Here is an 18,384-nt window from a genome sequence, read left to right as displayed (position 1 = left end):
CGGCGCGCGCTCGGCGCGACTGTCGGTTGCCGGGCGACGATGGTTGTTGACAAGAAGTTCGGGAGAGACGCGAAGCTGTCACGACGCGTTTCGGCGATTCGTATTACGAGCTGTTCTATGATTGTAATTTGAGCTATAATAAAGAGTGTTTGACGGAAAGCCGCGTACCTTCTTGTTTCCGCGGGCGAGTGCGTTTCGCAACGAAGTTTTAGCGCGGCCGCGAGCGCAACAATATTATAATACATCAGTAAGTGACCCAGTTCGTCTCTACGATCTTCGACAAAAAGTCTTGTTCCCTTGGAGCGGGACAGCAGGCCAAGAAGTCGGTGGCTATGTCGAACGATAACCTTTGAGAGAAATCTTTTGGTAAGATGGCGAAAGCGACAAGCCAAAGAAAACTTGCCATTGATATCTAACAAAACATTAGTCGGCGTTGTACGCATATGAGCAAGAGAGATGCAAAGGCATGCGAATTGCAGCCTATCCAGCTTGCTCTGCTCAACGCCAGAAAGCGTGGAGAAAATCTGAGAGCCCCAGTCAAAGACTGACCTAATAAAAAACCCTTATATACATTGAGAGCAGCAGAAAAGAGTGGATTCTCCTCATCTGATGCCAGCAAAAGCCTTCAGCACATTAATGCAGAGTTGAACGCGCTTACAAATTGAGTAAACGTGAGCTCTACAAGTCAAATTAGCATCGAGAATAACTCCAAGGAATCTGGGCGTCCAATTAAGCTCTAAAGGAGTATTGTCGATGCAAATCCCGATCTTCTGTTCGCGAATAAGAACCCGAAAATAACGTGGCTTTGTTGCAGAGAAAAAGGTGTAACAAAATTTCTCGGGAGAGATCCTCAGTCCAAGTCAAGAAGACAGGAACGCAGATTCCCAAGCGCACGCTCCAATTGATCCGATATGCAGTCTAAAGTCTTATGAGAGCAATAAATAGCGATATCGTCGGCATACATAACAATGCGTACAGAAATAGGTAAACATTTATCGATGAAAGATAGACGAACAAAATATCTTTTCAAAATAAGGTAAAAAAAGGCGCCAAGTACACGCGCAATTAGTATCTCTAGAAAAAGTATTACTATAAAAATCTTTTTCTAGATCTATTCTAGATCTTTTTCAAAATCTATTCTACAAAAGAAATGATATCAATAAGTAGCACCAAGTAAAATCTTGTACATTTATACATTGTTACAAAATATAAACTATTATATAAAACTTTGTAAGTTGTTTATACGTTGTAAAATATAAAATATAAAATATTCTAAAACAATAGATTTTGTAGAGAAAGATTTTTATAATACTTTTTCTAAAGAATGAGTTGCGCGTGTACTACAGTTGGCGCCTTTTTTTATTTTTTTTCGAAAAGGTATTTTGTTCGGAATCCGTTAGATACTTAAAAATTCATTGTTTTCATTAAAACTTCTAATTAATTTAATTTTCATGCTTTCATCACAAAAGATACAAGAACTTTGCTATATTATTGTATTCTATGAATGAAATCTATATAGCATATGCAAAGTATAGCTATTAGCGAGTTCAAAATTCAAGAATTTATTTTCTTCTTCTTAACATCTTTATTCGTAAAAATAACATTTTCTTACACAAAGTCATTTGTTTATTTTACACAGTAAAATAATCGCATACAAAAATACTTTTGATACGAGATAAAATATATCGTTTTTATATATTTATCTAAGCGTGGGAACATAATACTAAATTTCAATCATTACAGCTTCACAGTGCGTATCACATGCTAACATCGCATGTACTTCATACTCGGCCGTAGTTTCGTAAAGATCTCGATTTTCGAATTTCGCGCGTGAAAATATCTTCATAATAAATACAATTAAAAGAAAATTTGGAGCGCGCGCGCTACCACACACATACACACAGTAAGTTAAAGTACGGTTATTTTAAATTCCATTTTGAAACTACTCACCATGATTATATACTTACTGCAGATTTGTATTGTGATGTAACATTCTTGATCCTATTTAATTATTGTCCTGATTTACTTGCGATCAGATGTAATGGAATCAAACAAATGTCATATATTTTTTTCTAAAAACTATTCAACATCACGGATTAAGATCAATTTAGTGTCATGGCTTTTATGCGATAGAAAATATCTAAAATTTTTAAAATACAAATGATAAATTACTTGAGCAAGTAAAAATTGAGCTGTAGATTAATTTGTTGTGTGTGTACAAAACAAATATTAAGTCTCTATGTCGCTACAAGTGTTTAGTGCTCGGATGGAAGATGCGTGTGTTCCAGAGTTTCGGGACCGCCGAGAAAACGGTGAGAGAACCTGTTCAAGAAACAAGTGTCTCTTCTCTTTTAAATTAAAACGCACACTGCACAGAGATTTGTCGTTCTTGTCATTTCTCTCGATAGTCCAGGCACGTCTATCGTTATTATTACTGTTATCACGTATCACAAACGTAGTATCGTCTGATGAGATCGGCGCTAGATTTTCTTTGTCCGGCAATTTTTTTACGAGTGGATTGCTCCTCTTACAATTTGCGGTGACGTCCATCAGTCTGATCTGAAGAGAATTCTCGTTCTTAACGGACACTAAGGGATTCATCTCGACGTACAAATCGCTTTCGTTTGCGTCGGTTTTGCGATCCACAAACTTACTCGCGCGGTTGCCTAAGATCGGCGAGTCCGACAAGATAGCGTCTATCAGCGGTGTCTTTTTGATGGACTCAATCGCGCAGCATCGCACCAACTCCCGGATAGCATCGATATCACGTTTCTCGACTTCCGGCGTTTTTAAATTGTTTGGATTAGTTGAAACGTTCTTGAGATTGCTGTCAAACAACACTTTGGTAAAATTCGCGCGCGTCATTAGGTTCTTCGGATTCAGAACCTCCCATTGTTTTTCACTGGCGTGGTAGACATGGCGCGGTGAATTCTCCGTGTATTGCCTGATCTGGTCGATCGTGCTCACCAGAGTACTTGCGCAGTTACACACTGGTTCCGGATTAGAAAACGGAAACTTCTCGTTCGATGATATTGTCGCTAAATCATCGCGTTCCTCCATTATCGTGTCCAAAGCGAGCATGCCGTCCCGATCATCAATTACTACTGGTTTTGCGGCGTATAAATTAGTATTCCGACTGTCTACGGTAAGAAAAGTATTGTCGCTATAAAATTTGATGTCTTTAGATTCTACCAGATCGTAAGTCAACGCGTTCGTGTAATCATCCTGCTTCGAAATGCCTCGTGAGAACATGCTGTCGGAATATTCTGAACTGTATGTCGTTCCCGTCGTACTTGTTAAAGTGTCCCGCCGTCGATCACGCACCACGCTGTCGTCATGAATATATGTCTCGATGTCCGTATATGCTTTCCAGCTGCGAATGCACCACGGCGGTCTAGCAACTCCTAGTGGGCATATGTTCTCGTAATCATGGATCGACGTTACGCAGCTCATCGTCTCGTCTCGTTGTTGCTGTCGCAAAAAATATTGTGTTAACACTAATATATGTATGTATATATGTATATATATATTTTTTTTTTATTATAATATACGTACAGTGAGAGTAAGATGTACATTCAAAAGTGAATATACACCTTAAAAGTACGGAATTTATTCAAAAACTTTTTTACATTTTACAATACATTTCGCGAATTACTAAGATACGTATCTTCATATATGATTAAAATGCCACAAATATCACATACTACCATATTATTATTTCGATCTTAATATTCTAATCCGTAAATATTACAAGTACGAACCTCATGTTTGTAAAGAGTATACTCACTTTTGACTCTCACTGTATGTGTATACATATTTATGTTTTATTATAATAAAATAAAACATAATAAAACAGCACAATTATAATAAAACATATGTTTACTAATGTATACATATATTATATTTATAAAACATGTACATATGTATATTAATGTACGTTAACACAATGTTTTTATTATATTTATATATTATTTATGTTAATTTTATTCAAGTAAAATAATAAATATAAAATCAGAGAGAAGCCTGAGAGCGGCCATGGCCATAAGAGTTTCTGCGATAGCTTTTCGTGGACATAGATACGCACACAAGCCAGAACCGTCGTCATACATCGACATAATATGTCTGCACTCTTTTACGAGCGCACACGGACAACGGTCTCGCTTGTGTGCGTATCCCCACCACGTCGGTGTTCTCATAGCATGGAATAGAATCATGTCCACGAAAAGCTATCGCAGAAACTCTTATGGCCGTAGCCGCTCTCAGGCTTCTCTCTGATAAAATATAACATGCATGTTTTCAAAGTACAATAAAAGAGATATTTGTGGCATCCTGTTGCTGCACCTTTTCTATGTCAAATATTCTGCTACATTCGAACGGCGTCGGAGTCGTTAGTTTCCCTCTGTTCTTAATGATGTCGAATGCATCAATCATCTTATTGCGAGAATCCAGTGAGACAGAGTTGTTCGATTCGGAAGTCGTCGTGTCGAGATTGCCGAATTGATTCGAGATTACTTGTTGATTCAGGTTGACGCTTAATATGTCCGGGGCATGCCAATCCAGCTGCGACGTAATATCGTAAATACCGCGACGTTTCCGGGACAAATCGATGTCGGCCGGATTCAAATACAGTGAGCTCACAAGCGCGTCGTCTAGATTGTCTTTCGACAATATGGCAACTTCCTCCTTGTGTTTGTTGGCGTAATTGTACGGATTCTTGCACTCAATAGAAATGCGCACAACGCAGGATTCATCTGAGTTATAGTTACAATTGACGATACCCTCTTCACCGGAATCGGAAATCTGCGCGATATTCGTAAGCAGAGACTGTTTGTCAGTAGCCATTTCTTTGGTCATTGGCGAGATATCAATGGAATGATGCAGGGGTGTCAATGAACCGCACTGAAAGAGTTTGAAGGACTTAGGGGTGTCGACCTTGGCTGTCACGGAATGCGAACGCTCGATGTTTTGGGAACCGTTAGTTATTGTCCTCGATGGATGAAACTTGCCGTAGTATAACAGCATACTCATCAGACCGATGAGCATACTGCCGATTATTACAGTTTCGATCACGATTAGTATGTTGCTCGCAATGGTATTCCTAAAAAGTAGTGCGTACAGAGCGAGAAAGATCAGATTCTGCGTTGCGATTACCGAATAAAATGCCAGCACATGATAGCGCGATCTGCCTTCGCGGAGATTGAAGAAATCGAAGCAATAGATTAGTCCGATGATGCAATTGTAGATACGCTCCTCCCACATGGGTGAGCAGAATTCTATTTTTTGCACGATTACCCAAATCGTCATAAATAACCAATGCACACCTAAAATACAATTTTATGAAATTTCCTTCTATAAAGCACAACAATTTTTTATGATTTGCGCGTGATATTTGTCAACTATTCTGCCTTATAGTAATTAAGCTTTCAAACTGTTATCTATAGGAAAACTAATTATAATTTTGCACGTATTCTCTGTAATTACTGTACGTAATAAAACTTACCTAAAAATAAAAAAAACCAAGTTCTTAGGATGACAGTAGCTAGTACCAGAACTCCGATTCTAGACAATAACATACCGCCACGCCAGAAAGCTTGAAGAGCGAGCGCGACCCAAGTTACGTTATTACGCTCGCAATTGATATTATGCATGGCCTTCACGTAAGTACTCACGGCCCATATTAAGGAGCAGAAGGAAGCGACAGCGGAAGCACCTGCGCAATAAAATTTCTCATATACGTATAATTATTAAATCTAAATAACTTATCTTTTAATAAATTATTTCAATTTAATTGTCTGAAACGATATAGTTATAGGGTGTTTGAAAAATTTTTACACAGCCGAGTATGAAGATAGATTGTATCAATCTGAATAGAAACGTCATTTACCATTTTGCAAAATTTCCAATATTTATTACCACTTAATCTGCGGGCTAATTGTGTGCGCATCTTTTGCGTAACAAGGATACCTTTTCGCGCTTAGAAAAAATTTAATAGTTTTACTAAAATATTTGTAAAATATTTAATCTTCATAGGTCGCAGAGAGCAAAATATTCCGTGAGCGCGTGGAAAGTGATGGTCCGGACTCTGGCCCTGTTCGATCATTACTGGCAGTACTAAAAAATCTATAAGATACGTAACGTGAATCTATAGATTTTTAATACTGTCAGTAATAACCAAACAGAGCCTCTGTGAGCATATATGATTTTCAGTTGTTTGCTGTGAAAATTAGCTGATCACAAAAAGTTGTGTTCTATTACCGCTTATTTGTTTGCTGTTTTTTGTTGCTAGAATATTGCATGAGGTAAGCAACTTTCTTTACAACTATGTGTGTGATAATCGTGCACACCTATAGAGTATAGAGTCCGAACTATTTTTTCCTATACATTCATTGGCTCACTTTCATTAATTAATATCTCAATAACTATTGCAAATTTGCAAAATGGTAAGTTACTTTTCTGTTTAGATTCTCAATCTATCTTCACAACTTTGTCATTCATTGTCACACGCTCTGTATATACAGGATGTCTGAAAAATTTTAACCAAGTCGAAATATGAAGATAGATTGGAGTAATCTGAAGAAAAGTCATGTATCAGTTTTCAAAATTTGCAATAGTTATTGAGTGATTAATTAATACATGTAACTCAATGAGCGCGTGAGAAGCATTGGTTTGGATTCTGACTATGTTCCGATATTCACTTTCCAGTACTGGAAATCTATAGCACATGTGACGTATAGATTTTTAGTACTGACAATGAATATCAAAACGCAGTTTCTGTAAACGTGTATGATTTTCAGTTGTAAAGAAAAATGGCTTACTCCATGTAATTTCCTAACAGCAAGAAGCGAAGCAACCAAGCAAGACAGCTTCTTGCAATCAGCTGATTTTCACAACTGAAAATCATACGCCTATAGTCTGGATCATCGCTTCCTACGTGTTCATTCGGTCACACGTATTAATTAATTACTCAATAACTATTGTGAATTTTGCAAAATGATACATGACTTCTCAGTCCAGATGAATCCAATTTATCTTCACACTTTGTCAAAATTTTTTAAAACACCTTGTATATATTTTATCTTACAAATACTTTCTTAATTGTAATATGTTTTATCAATACTAAAAAAATATTTACATGCAAATATATAAAATATATGCAAATATATAAAATATTGATTAGAAGTATATATTTTCTATTATTATCTAAGATTTTTTCTGTTTTCTTAGTCAGACATATAAAATAGTAGTTTGTAACAGATTTCGAATATCATTCATGCATACTCTTTTATCACAGGAAGTAAGCTCTTGCGTCTGCTGGAAGATTTAGAGATATGATCAGAGTTCAACGAATATTGAATAATCTATATAAATTTAAAAAATTATTTTAAATTACATAGATGTTACTACAAGTTAATTATAAAAAAATATAATTAAAATAAGAATAATAATAAAAAGAAATAAAATTAAGCCGGTGCACTAAATTTTTTTGTTACTAATTTACGCCTGCTTGCCATTTTCTTTTCGTCTATTTTTAAGTGCGCATGCCTTCACTTTGCTTCGTGTGCTTCGTCGCTTTATATTTAAAACTAAAGGGGACACGGATCCCTCCCTTGCATGATCTCTCTCTCGTCGCGTAGACGCTCATAGGATGCGCATTGTTTCAGAAACAGATAAACTGTCAGATATTTCTACCGCTTTTGTTATCTACAGGAACAGAGCATGACGCAGAAAAAATGATACTAGTGCTTCAAGCGAGTTTCTTCTACGTGAATTCACAAGTATCTTTCTGAGTGTACGCATCTGTAGCAATATAATTGTAATATCGCAGTTTGGCAGTTTTTTCTCTCTGTTATTAGCGTGTTTTTATTTTTATTTATCTTTTTTTTTTTTGAGTAAATTGGATGTGAAATGAGACAATCGACGTATGTTATACAACAAACGATAATATTAATATCGAACAACAACAAAAGAAATAAAAAGAATAATTTGTCTGCGACTGCAAAAGCTGGTTTCTATCTTTTCATGAAAAAACTCTTCTCGCTGTTGCAGGTAAGTAGAATAAATTTTTCTTCCTTTCGGATTTCTCGTTTGTCTTCACGGCAAATTACTATCGTGTTACAAAATAATCAAAATACAACGAGAACGCTCGATCGATTGCAGATGATACAATTGGTCGCGCTATTAATAACGGTCTGCACTATTGGGTTTTTTTTAATACTGACAAATGTAACGCAAACTTTACGCGTGACGACGAACATAGAGCCGGCCGCATCGCCGAAGTATATATCATCAAACTACACATCTACCGCGCACAATGTCGAGTCCGAAATCCCACAAGTTGCGATGTCGCGGAATCAAATAGAAGATGCTAGACGAGACTTGGAAAACAGAAAGCAACGAATAACTCGCATGTGCGAGACTATCGGCAAAAGAAAGCCGCACTTGGATGCCGCGCTGACGAATATGATCGTCGATACGTAAGACCGACTCTTTGTTTTTAAAGTTCTTATAAAAAAATTTAATTTTTAAAATTTAACAAAATATTAACGAAAAAAATTTAGATCTGTATTATAAAATTAAAGAGCACACAACGTGTCATGGTGTCCTATATACAAGGCGGCAAGTTCTATGTGGATGACTTACTTCGTTATGTTGAAAGGTGTGCTAACGGACACTACTAAGGATCTGATACGTCGCGATCTCATTCAGGTCAATAATATCGTAAGACAGAAGTTTCCGCGCGACGCGGATCTCAACAGAACATACAAGGTTAATAACAATAATAATAATAATAATAATAACAACAACAACAACAAAAACAACAGCAACAACAAAAACAACAGCAACAAAAACAACAGCAACAACAACAACAGCACAATAATAATGTGTTATGTATAATAAACATACAAGTGATAACAAACAAATTTGCATTCGATTTGCAGAAGATAAGACAAACAAGAAAGTTCCTGATTGTGCGACACCCGTTGGAACGTCTCTTGTCCGCATACAGAGATAAACTGGAGCACATGCAGGGACGCGAGTATTATTACAAACGTTTCGGCCGCCGTATTACACTCAGGTATCGCGAACTCGACAACGTTAATGTGACCGCGAAATTGGAGCCGACATTCGCGGAATTTCTGCGCTTCATTGTCAACGAGAAACATTTCGACGAACATTGGGCGCCGTATTATCTCACCTGCGAACCCTGCGCGATCCAATACGACTATGTCTTGAAGTTCGAGACTCTGGACAGAGATCAGAACTTTTTCATGCAGGACGCCGATCTAAGCCGATATCTGTACGAGAAAAACTATCCGCGAAACATCAATCCATACGGTGCGACTACCAGAGAAATACTCGCCGAATATATCAAGGAGATACCGCAATTGCTCCTTGACAAAATCTATAAGATCTACAAGAATGATTTTGAATTATTTGACTATTCATTGCCTTGATGTTATTTTGTATTGTAATAATAGGCAGCTGTGATAGTTACATGTAAATAAAAACTTTTGTCTTAAATGCAATTTACGTACAAAAATCTTCCAAAAAGTTCCAGACTAATGAAATTTGAAAACATGTATTTACGTTTCTTTCTTTTTCAGATTATGTAAATTTTTAGTCACATGAAAAAAATACATATAAATAAAAAAGCACTTACTTGTTGAAAGAGGAGCATGATGTAATATCGCAATAACATATAATTGCAGTATTAATTGTGGTGCAGCTCCCATAAATGACTCAAATAAATATAACATACGTATATCACTTTCTTGCTGATATACCCAATTTTTATCTTTGCTGAAGCTCGATTTACTTTTAACAGAATGTATTGCGATGTAAAACAAAGTCAAGTACCTGAAGAAGAATGTAAATCAATATTACAGACATTAATTTACAAAGATGTTTTTTTTTGCTGACAAATGGAACCAAGTGAATTGTGCGAATGCGTATTTAATACCTGTGCAAAAAGCCGAGAAGTAAAGAGTGCAGTAGCCAGTGAACAGTCCTCAAAGAACCTTCCTTGTAATGCCACCTCAAACTAAATACTTGAGTGACACAAGCGGGCAAGATGGTGAAACTTGTCGCAAAGCATCCCCATGCTAAGTGGCCTTGCAAAAAGTATTGCACACATACAATGCTATCTGTGTGCGCAAAAATTGTTTTACAAAAATGCTCAGGTGTGTGAAAAATACAAACTTTTTTATCAACAAGCAGCTATAAGATGCTACTTAGATAAGTTATAGAATGACTTACTTTCAAGCACTTTATAAATGCTTTCCAATTATAACGACGAGTCTACATAGGAGTTATTCTGTTCTTGTTCAATATTTAGTGAGAAACAAAGATAGAATGATCTTTATGCTGATTAGTGTCGCTACTTGGAAATTACCAAAGGTAACTTATAAGGTGTTTGAAAGCAAGCGTAGATTTTGTATAACAATTTTATATTTATTTAATATTTTATTTCTAACTGATCAATAAACATAAAACTGTCAACACTGTTTATAAGTTTTACTAATAACATCGATATAAAACAGTACTTTAAACTGTATACAGGGTGTCTCGCAATTAGCAAATTTATATAAATTTTAATAAACGCATTAGCAACACGTTTTTGTGCAACCGTGTTTGTGATCTTTTAGCGACTTTGACACAAAAGTTTCCAACAGTTTAAAAATATCACAAATTGATGTACAATGTTTTGTTAAGTTTGGCCGAAGTTCAATTGTCGATCAATTTGTTTTTAGTGAAAATATTAAACACTTTAATTCTCAAAAACAACTGTTCTATAAATTTGTAAATATATATTTTCACTGTAAAAAAATTAATTTATAAATTAGTATTGTATAAGAAATTGATCACAACAAATACGATTCCATTTACGCGATCAAATAGTCTGAAGTTTGCTTTTTGAGAGTTTTGAAATTATCGGTAGTCGAACGATCGTGTCGACAGAACTTAACTGTCATTGAAAGGTACGGAGTCACGAGATGTAAGACACCCCATAAATGCGTATATATACAAACGTGAATTAATGTGTAAGGGCAACTCTTTGTTCACCTGTTGTCACGTCCGCGAAAAAGAAACTGAGTGAGAACGCATAGTACAGCAAATCGACAGCGCGGAATCGATAACGCTCGTCTTGCTGGCGCGGCAGCGCTGCCGCTCTCGGCGTGTCCGTCTTTTCCGCGGCATTTTTACCGCGCAAAATATCCACGCATTTTGCCCCGTTTGACTCTGCTGCCGCCATCTTCCCGCATTGTCAACCGGCGCGATTCAACGACGCTGCTCTCCTCCGCTCGACGTCCGGGAATGCGATCAAGGGTAGTCAGGGTTAGAAAACTCTTATGGAAGAATTGTGACCATAGACTTATCAAGAGGCTCGGTAGCAGTGTTGCAAACTCTGGCCGGCTAGCACCGAGAGCACCGAGGTGTTGGGAGTAGTGTTGCCAGAACAAAAAAAAATTTTGTACCAACTAACTGTTAAAAATGTACCAGATTGAGAGAAAATGTACCAAACGTTTAGGACACGTTCTGTTTTATGCATATGCGCGCATGATCTACAGTATACGTAACGTGTACTATAGATAAATGCGCGAAATATGCAAGAAACGGAACGTATCCCTGCTTTGCTTTTCCTATGCGCAGATAGAGAATATTCTTTCATTGAACAGAGTGTAGACACAAATACATATATAACAGAAAACGTCTCGTGAATTTAGAAAATATGTATTTTTAATGTACAGTGCGGAGCACCATATCGTGCGCCGTGAGGAGAAGTAGTTCTCCTCCGGCCGCCTCCTACTATCACGTGCCAGCGGCCCGAGATTTAATCCATATATCGGCACGGTTACCGATGATACATACCGACGCGGTTACCACTAATACCGACAGGCATATGTTATCATAAAATTATCGTGAACATTGAAAAGAGTAACTCTGCATTAAAAGTGACTTCAATAATTTAAATCAAATATTTAGTTATTTAATTATTACGTGATATAAGAATATTTTACTTTCTTACACTTACTTACGGTAAGTGTAAGAAAGTAAAATATATTTAAGTAAGAGAGTAAANGTAAATTTGTTCGTGAAAAAATAGTCGCAAAAGCGTCGATTGACTCGCTGCGAAGTTCAAACATCGAAAAAGAGCGACGACACGAATTCACGGATTTCTCTACACGCGAGATGCGATGGTTTTTGACTAAAAAATACTTCAAACTGTTAAAACCGCGTTACTTTTTGTGTGAATCACATTTTGAAACTTTATCATTAATACAGAATAAACAATACAAATATTAATTNTAATTTGAGTGGCCACTTGGGACATGTAAAACTGATTAAAGTAACTCATTTGTCATGTGTTATTGACAAACTAGTAATGTTTTAAATGACACTTTACATTTCTATTTGTTATTTTGACTTTAAGAATGTAACGTAAAACTAAGATATCATATAAAATAAGTAAAACCTACATTGAGAAGTAGTTACAATATTTTGTACGAAATGTACTTCAAAAAGAACAAGTACATTTCTTACGAGTTACTGTATCTATTTCACAAACTTTCTGTGAAAAATCACTATTTCACAAAATATAAATATGTTGTCATCATGTAATAACGACAATGTAATAATTTCCTAACAATTATATACAATTTCATAAAAGCTATGTAACTGTTTTATTGCTGTTATATTGCAATAATTATATATTGATAAATAATATTACATAACAACAATGTTGAATTCAGATAACATTTGTTATGTAACATATTTATATCAATTATATTGCTGGTACAATGTCATTGCCAGGTAATAACAAAGCAATATAATAGATATGTAACACATATATAGTACAATTATAAAACATATTCATATAACATCGATGTTAATAATATAACAGTTGTTATGTTACATTATTATACGCGTTACTTCTATGTTATATAGCAGTTATATTCTGTGTTTGCTAATGTTAAGCACAATTCTTGTTAAAGAAGTCGGAAGAATAAAAGAGAACTTAAATCTTGAAAAAAAGCTTTTGATGATTTAAGTCACGACCCGAGAAAAAATGGATTAAATCTAAGTAGATCAAACTTAAATCTAACGAGATAAAAAAATGGAAAAATAGTTTTAATTAAATCTAAATTAGATCTAAATACATACAAAATAAATTTAAATAGATATAAGTAGATCTATGTGTAAATTTACACTGTATTTATCATTAGATCTTCTTTAGATCTATTCAGCTCTATTATCTTAGATCTATTCAGATCTGCTTAGTTTTGCTTAGATCTGCTTAGATCTGCTTAGATCTAATATAATAAATCTGAGTAGATCTACTGATAAGTGAAGTGTAAATTTACATAGATGTAGTTATATCTGTCTAGATTTACTGTATATCTATTTAGATCTAAATTGGATCTAATTAGATCTATTTTTCTACTTGTTTTATCTCGTTAGATTTAAATTAGATCTACTTAGATTTAATCCATTTTTTCTTGGGATGTCAAATATTTTGTATATTCAGGAAGGAATCGTTTACGCGGTGAAGTTTTCACGGAGAACGGGAAAAGATCTAATTGACGCAGCTAAGAAAGGACACAATATCATTCCTACAGTTGAAGACGCGCGAAATCTTTTCAAGTATTGTATGCTCGTATGGTAGACACCATCTTCGCGGACGTTGCACAGCTNGATCAGGCTCATATTGTTGTATTCACTGCGCACTATTATTCTCAAAAACAGCAAACATTTTCTTACATCCATCAAGGTAAGACATGCGCAGTTGGTTTGCTTATATTTGTTGATTTGTCATGCTACATGTGAAAATTTACGAGAATTGTTAATCGATTTCAGGCAAGTTGCGTAGATTCAACGGCAAAATTGGAAGCGATATTGTCGGAAAGAAAAAAAAGCTATTAGAAGCACAAAAAAGCAAATTCTACAAGATGCTTCGCTGGAACAAAGTTGCTTTGCTGATCAGCAGCTACGCTAGCAGGTAAGTGGCCATCACTCGGGACCGAGTCAAACATTTCGGTTTGCGATTTCGATGAAATGGTAGACCTAATGTTGTGACTCAAATGCCTTGTGGGAGGGGAATTAATTCGGGAATACACGGGAAGTAATTATCGGAGGCCCGATTATGTTCGTCGATCAACCAAATAAACTTGGTTGAAAGGGACCGGCCCGGAAAAAATCCTTACCACACTCCAGGGTGGTGAGCGGATTCGAACTCGGGACCTCCAGATTCGCAGTGCCTGCACTCAGGCCGCGAGACCATTGGGCCGGTCCCGAGAAATCACGCTATTTCAGGCATTAAAAACGAAAGCAATAATGCTTAAGAGAGTACTGGATACTGACTATAGAAACCTGTAATTCGACGTTTTAATAGTTATATAATATACTGCATCAAATCAAAAATGCTTCTACATAAATAAATAAAGTATGTTAAGAGTTTGCTGTTGTTCTTTGGAATGTCAAAATTCAGCATAAAGTTTTTCTTATACACTATTCTTTTATAACCGCACTATATATTCATGTATATAAAATTATTTCNAAGCTTATGTACAGTGCGGAGCACCATATCGTGCGCCGTGAGGAGAAGTAGTTCTCCTCCGACTGCCTCCTACTAGCACGCGCCAGCGGCCCGAGATTTAATCCATATATCGGCACGGTTACCGATGATACATACCGACGCGGTTACCACTAATACCGACAGGCATATGTTATCATAAAATTATCGTGAACATTGAAAAGAGTAACTCTGCATTAAAAGTGACTTCAATAATTTATATCAAATATTTAGTTATTTAATTATTACCGTGATATAAGAAAGTAAAATATATTTAAGTAAGAGAGTAAAAAACCATGACAATANATAAATGTCATAGTGATTATTAAAATATTTTTAAACATTATTTAAATATTAAGAATAAAAAATGAAACACTATACTAGATTTGTATAAGTAGCGTTAAATTTTCTTTACAACATCAAAAATAAAAATTAGTAAGGCAATATTATAATAGTTATGTTTATATATACATATATACATATATAGTTGTATATGTATTTAAAAATTTAACAAAATAATGATACTAACAAATACTGTGTGTGTGTGTGTGAAAAGATAAGAAGAATGACACAAACAATTATTTTATATAATTTTGAAGCAGTTACGCTAGATTTTATTTTATAGGATTGCGCTCACAAAAATGTTTTTCTGTCAAAGATATATTTATGGTTCTGACAAGAAGTTTTTTACTCTCTTACTTAAATATATTTTACTTTCTTACACTTACCGTAAGTAAGTGTAAGAAAGTAAAATATTTTTATATCACGTAATAATTAAATAACTAAATATTTGATATAAATTATTGAAGTCACTTTTAATGCAGAGTTACTCTTTTCAATGTTCATGATAATTTTATGATAACATATGCCTGTCGGTATTAGTGGTAACCGTGTCGGTATGTATCATCGGTAACCGTGCCGATATATGGATTAAATCTCGGGACGCTGGCACGTGATAGTAGGAGGCGGCCGGAGGAGAACTACTTCTCCTCACGGCGCACGATATGGTGCTCCGCACTGTACGTATTTACACTGAACTACAGCAATAAGTACGACAAAAAAGAATCCAAAAAGATATTCAGATTATGATTGGAATGTGTAGTTGACGAGAAAAAACGATTCTCGTGATGACAGCATAAATTATCACATACTATCTTTGTAAATAAAAAAAAAGCATTATATACCCTTTTTCAAGAACACCATGTAGTTTTTTATATTTACTTGCTTCATTAGAAGCATTTTTTATATGATGCAGTATACAAAATTAGAAATTAGTAAAATTTACGTTTCTAAAACGTTGATTTACAGATCTCTATAGTCGGTATCCGGTACCCTCTTAAGAGGGTACTGGATACCGACTATAGAGACCTGTAAATCGATGTTTTAATAGTTCGTTTTGTGCCGTATTTACTGCATCAAATCCAAACTGCTTCTACAGAAATAAGTAACTTGTGCTAAGAGTTTGCTGTTGTTCTTTAAAATGTAAAAATTCAGCATAAATATTTTCTTATATAGTTTCCTTCTATAACCTTATCATATCATCATGTATATAAAATTATTTCTAAGCTTATGTACGTATTTACACTGAACTACAGCAATACGTACGACACAAAACAATCTAATGAAACACTCAGAATATGATTTGGTTGTCTAATTGATGCACAAAAAGTAATATTGTGATGATGTGTATTTGCTACCATATACTATCATTATGAATGAAAAACAAGTTCAAAAAAGCATTATATGCCCATTTTCAAAAGCTTTATATAGTTTTGTATATTTATTTGCTTCTGTAGAAGCGCTTTTAATGTTGTGCAGTAAATAAAATTAAAAAATAAAGAAATTCAGGTTATAAAAACGTCGGTTTACAGCTCTCTATAGTCGGTATCCAGTACCGCCTTAACCGCTGGCTGCTAGTCAACCAGCCGTGGCTAGTCGCGTATCTTCGCAATGAGAGGCACGAGGCCCGAGAAAGGGAGACGTACGAAGTCCAAATATGGGCATAGATGGTCGAGCGTATATTACATATATGTCATATATGTAATACTCCTATATTGCTAGTACGGTGCCGACCTGAAGCTCACCGTTACGGTGCAGACAATATAGTAGCCTCTCTCTTCAGCTGCTTTGTGCGCATGCGGTGAACATTCAAGTACGCTTGCGCATTTCTCTTTCTCGCGTTCTTTCTCTCACTTTCCAATGCTTTGTCTCGCTCGCACTCACTTGGTAGATGCGCCTGCGCATAATGACGCTCGACCATCTATGCCCATATTTGGACTTCGTGCGTCTCCCTTTCTCGAGCCTCGTGCCTCTCATTGCGAAGATACGCGACTAGCAATATAGGAGTATTACATATATGCTCAAAACATAAAACTATTGGCCATTTGCTACCCTCCGATCCCCGCGCCTACTCCGNGAATTTTTGACGCCGTGTGGACATCGCCCTAAGTGTCCACAAATGATGCACATTTATATGCTTGACGATCAGCAGATGGCGGCGCAACTAACGACAGTGGAATGAACATCACAGCTGATCACAGCACTTGTGCAGTTAGTGACGTTAGAACTTCGTGAATACAGAGTAAGGTTACATAATTATTTAATAGTATTTAATGCTTAATATAACTTTTTTTATATCTTTCTTGTTTAAACTGCACATTGAATTTAATTTAAAACAAAAACCTTGTTCGAGATTCATAGAACACTTGTACCGTTACGTAACTACTGTCACATTCTGTCTGTGAGGTTATGTTTTGTTAGACGTTTCCTCTGTTGTTTTACTTAAAATCTGTTATTGCATATATTACGAGCACGTTGTCACGATTTAAGGCGTTATGTTAACTGCAACAACCTTTTCAGGCTGCGGTCACTATGGGAAAGCAATTCGGGAACCTCGCCAAAATCAATGGCATTGTCTACTTCCGACTTAGTCCATACGAACAGAAAGCCTTTAAGGGAATGATTTCTGAGGGTGTACCGAATCTGATTCGCCGTATCAATGATCGTGTATTTCGAATTGCACCTTGTAAGTATTTAGTGATTGCTATTTACTAGTATCTAATTTTATCACATTTTTTAAGTTACCTTTCATTGTAGAGAAAGTATGTTTTGGACTCGATCCTATTTTGACATTTTAACTACTTATGCCCGTTTCTACCATCTTTGATTAACTTGATCGATTGCTAGTCAACCGCAATTGGTCATTTCAGTGAATCAATCAATACGATTGGTCAACTCTACCAGAATAATTAATTGATTAAGTTAATCGGTGATGGTGGAAACAGACAGTTTGGTTTGTATATTAAATAGGTTTATAAGAAAACTTTAGAAAGCCATTATGTGAGCAAAAACATAGATTTTTGATATGTATAACATTTATTAAATGATATGTGAATGTGTAAAATATATATATAGATATATTGAATAATGTGAATATAAAATATCATCTTCAATGAATAGCAAAAACTGTGCATGTTCTGATGCGTTGTTAAGTTTTAGTTTGTTTTGGTCAAAGTTTTTAGTTGTCATTTTTACAGACTCTCAAGGATTTTATATTATGATTCTGTTGCAGTCTTCATGTGTACCTATTTGATTATAAGTTGGGCCAAGGAAAAGAATAAGTCTCTTTCTCGCAAGAATCCCAAAGACTACGAGAATGATGTGTAAAATATAAGAATAAATCCTTAGCTAATTTATAGCTTTATCATAAAAAATAAAACAGTTAAATTAATATTTTATCTCCAACATTGTGAAAAATAATGTTGTGAGTTAATAAACTATATACAAACTGGAACTGTATTGAATTTTCATAT

The 18,384-nt window shown here is 35.4% G+C and overlaps 3 protein-coding genes across 4 annotated transcripts; 2 read left to right on the top strand and 1 right to left on the bottom strand.

The window, feature by feature from the left end:
* Positions 1-1,630: 1,630 nt before the first annotated feature.
* LOC109858114 lies at positions 1,631-11,455 on the bottom strand. Its single transcript, XM_020435046.1, is given in 7 exon segments — positions 1,631-2,308; positions 2,311-3,471; positions 4,342-5,321; positions 5,501-5,710; positions 9,662-9,858; positions 9,962-10,145; positions 11,065-11,455. Coding segments are annotated over 7 exon segments (2,985 nt in total). The 5' UTR covers positions 11,255-11,455; the 3' UTR covers positions 1,631-2,245.
* Positions 7,446-9,651, top strand: LOC109858115 (carbohydrate sulfotransferase 11-like). 2 transcript variants are annotated; one of them, XM_020435048.1, is made up of 4 exons: positions 7,446-8,046; positions 8,158-8,474; positions 8,580-8,766; positions 8,940-9,651. In XM_020435048.1, exons 1-4 carry the CDS (start codon positions 7,906-7,908, stop codon positions 9,453-9,455), a joined length of 1,161 nt encoding a protein of 386 aa, XP_020290637.1. In that variant the 5' UTR covers positions 7,446-7,905; the 3' UTR covers positions 9,456-9,651. The 2 variants fall into 2 exon arrangements, with proteins under 2 accessions (XP_020290637.1, XP_020290636.1); XM_020435047.1 differs by having other exon boundaries at positions 7,446-8,474.
* Positions 11,456-17,401: 5,946 nt separating the features above from the next.
* LOC109858116 (cytochrome b-c1 complex subunit 8-like) lies at positions 17,402-18,365 on the top strand. The gene is made up of 2 exons (XM_020435049.1): positions 17,402-17,597; positions 18,144-18,365. Exons 1-2 carry the CDS (start codon positions 17,444-17,446, stop codon positions 18,236-18,238), a joined length of 249 nt encoding a protein of 82 aa, XP_020290638.1. The 5' UTR covers positions 17,402-17,443; the 3' UTR covers positions 18,239-18,365.
* The last annotated feature ends 19 nt before the right edge of the window (positions 18,366-18,384 follow it).

Source organism: Pseudomyrmex gracilis, unplaced genomic scaffold (genome assembly GCF_002006095.1).
Source record: "Pseudomyrmex gracilis isolate BER0280 unplaced genomic scaffold, ASM200609v1 scaffold_189, whole genome shotgun sequence".
NCBI lineage: Eukaryota > Metazoa > Arthropoda > Insecta > Hymenoptera > Formicidae > Pseudomyrmex > Pseudomyrmex gracilis.
Note: the sequence above shows the minus strand (reverse complement) of the source record. Positions and strands in the feature narration are given on the sequence as shown.

Coding starts and splice junctions, on each gene's coding strand:
- LOC109858116 (XM_020435049.1), top strand. CDS start 17,444: ATGGGAAAGCAATTCGGGAACCTCGCCAAAATCAATGGCATTGTCTAC. Junction 17,598..18,143: donor TGTATTTCGAATTGCACCTT/GTAAGTATTTAG, acceptor ATTCTGTTGCAG/TCTTCATGTGTACCTATTTG.
- LOC109858115 (XM_020435047.1), top strand. CDS start 7,906: ATGAGACAATCGACGTATGTTATACAACAAACGATAATATTAATATCG. Junction 8,475..8,579: donor ACGAATATGATCGTCGATAC/GTAAGACCGACT, acceptor ATAAAATTAAAG/AGCACACAACGTGTCATGGT. Junction 8,767..8,939: donor ATCTCAACAGAACATACAAG/GTTAATAACAAT, acceptor TTCGATTTGCAG/AAGATAAGACAAACAAGAAA.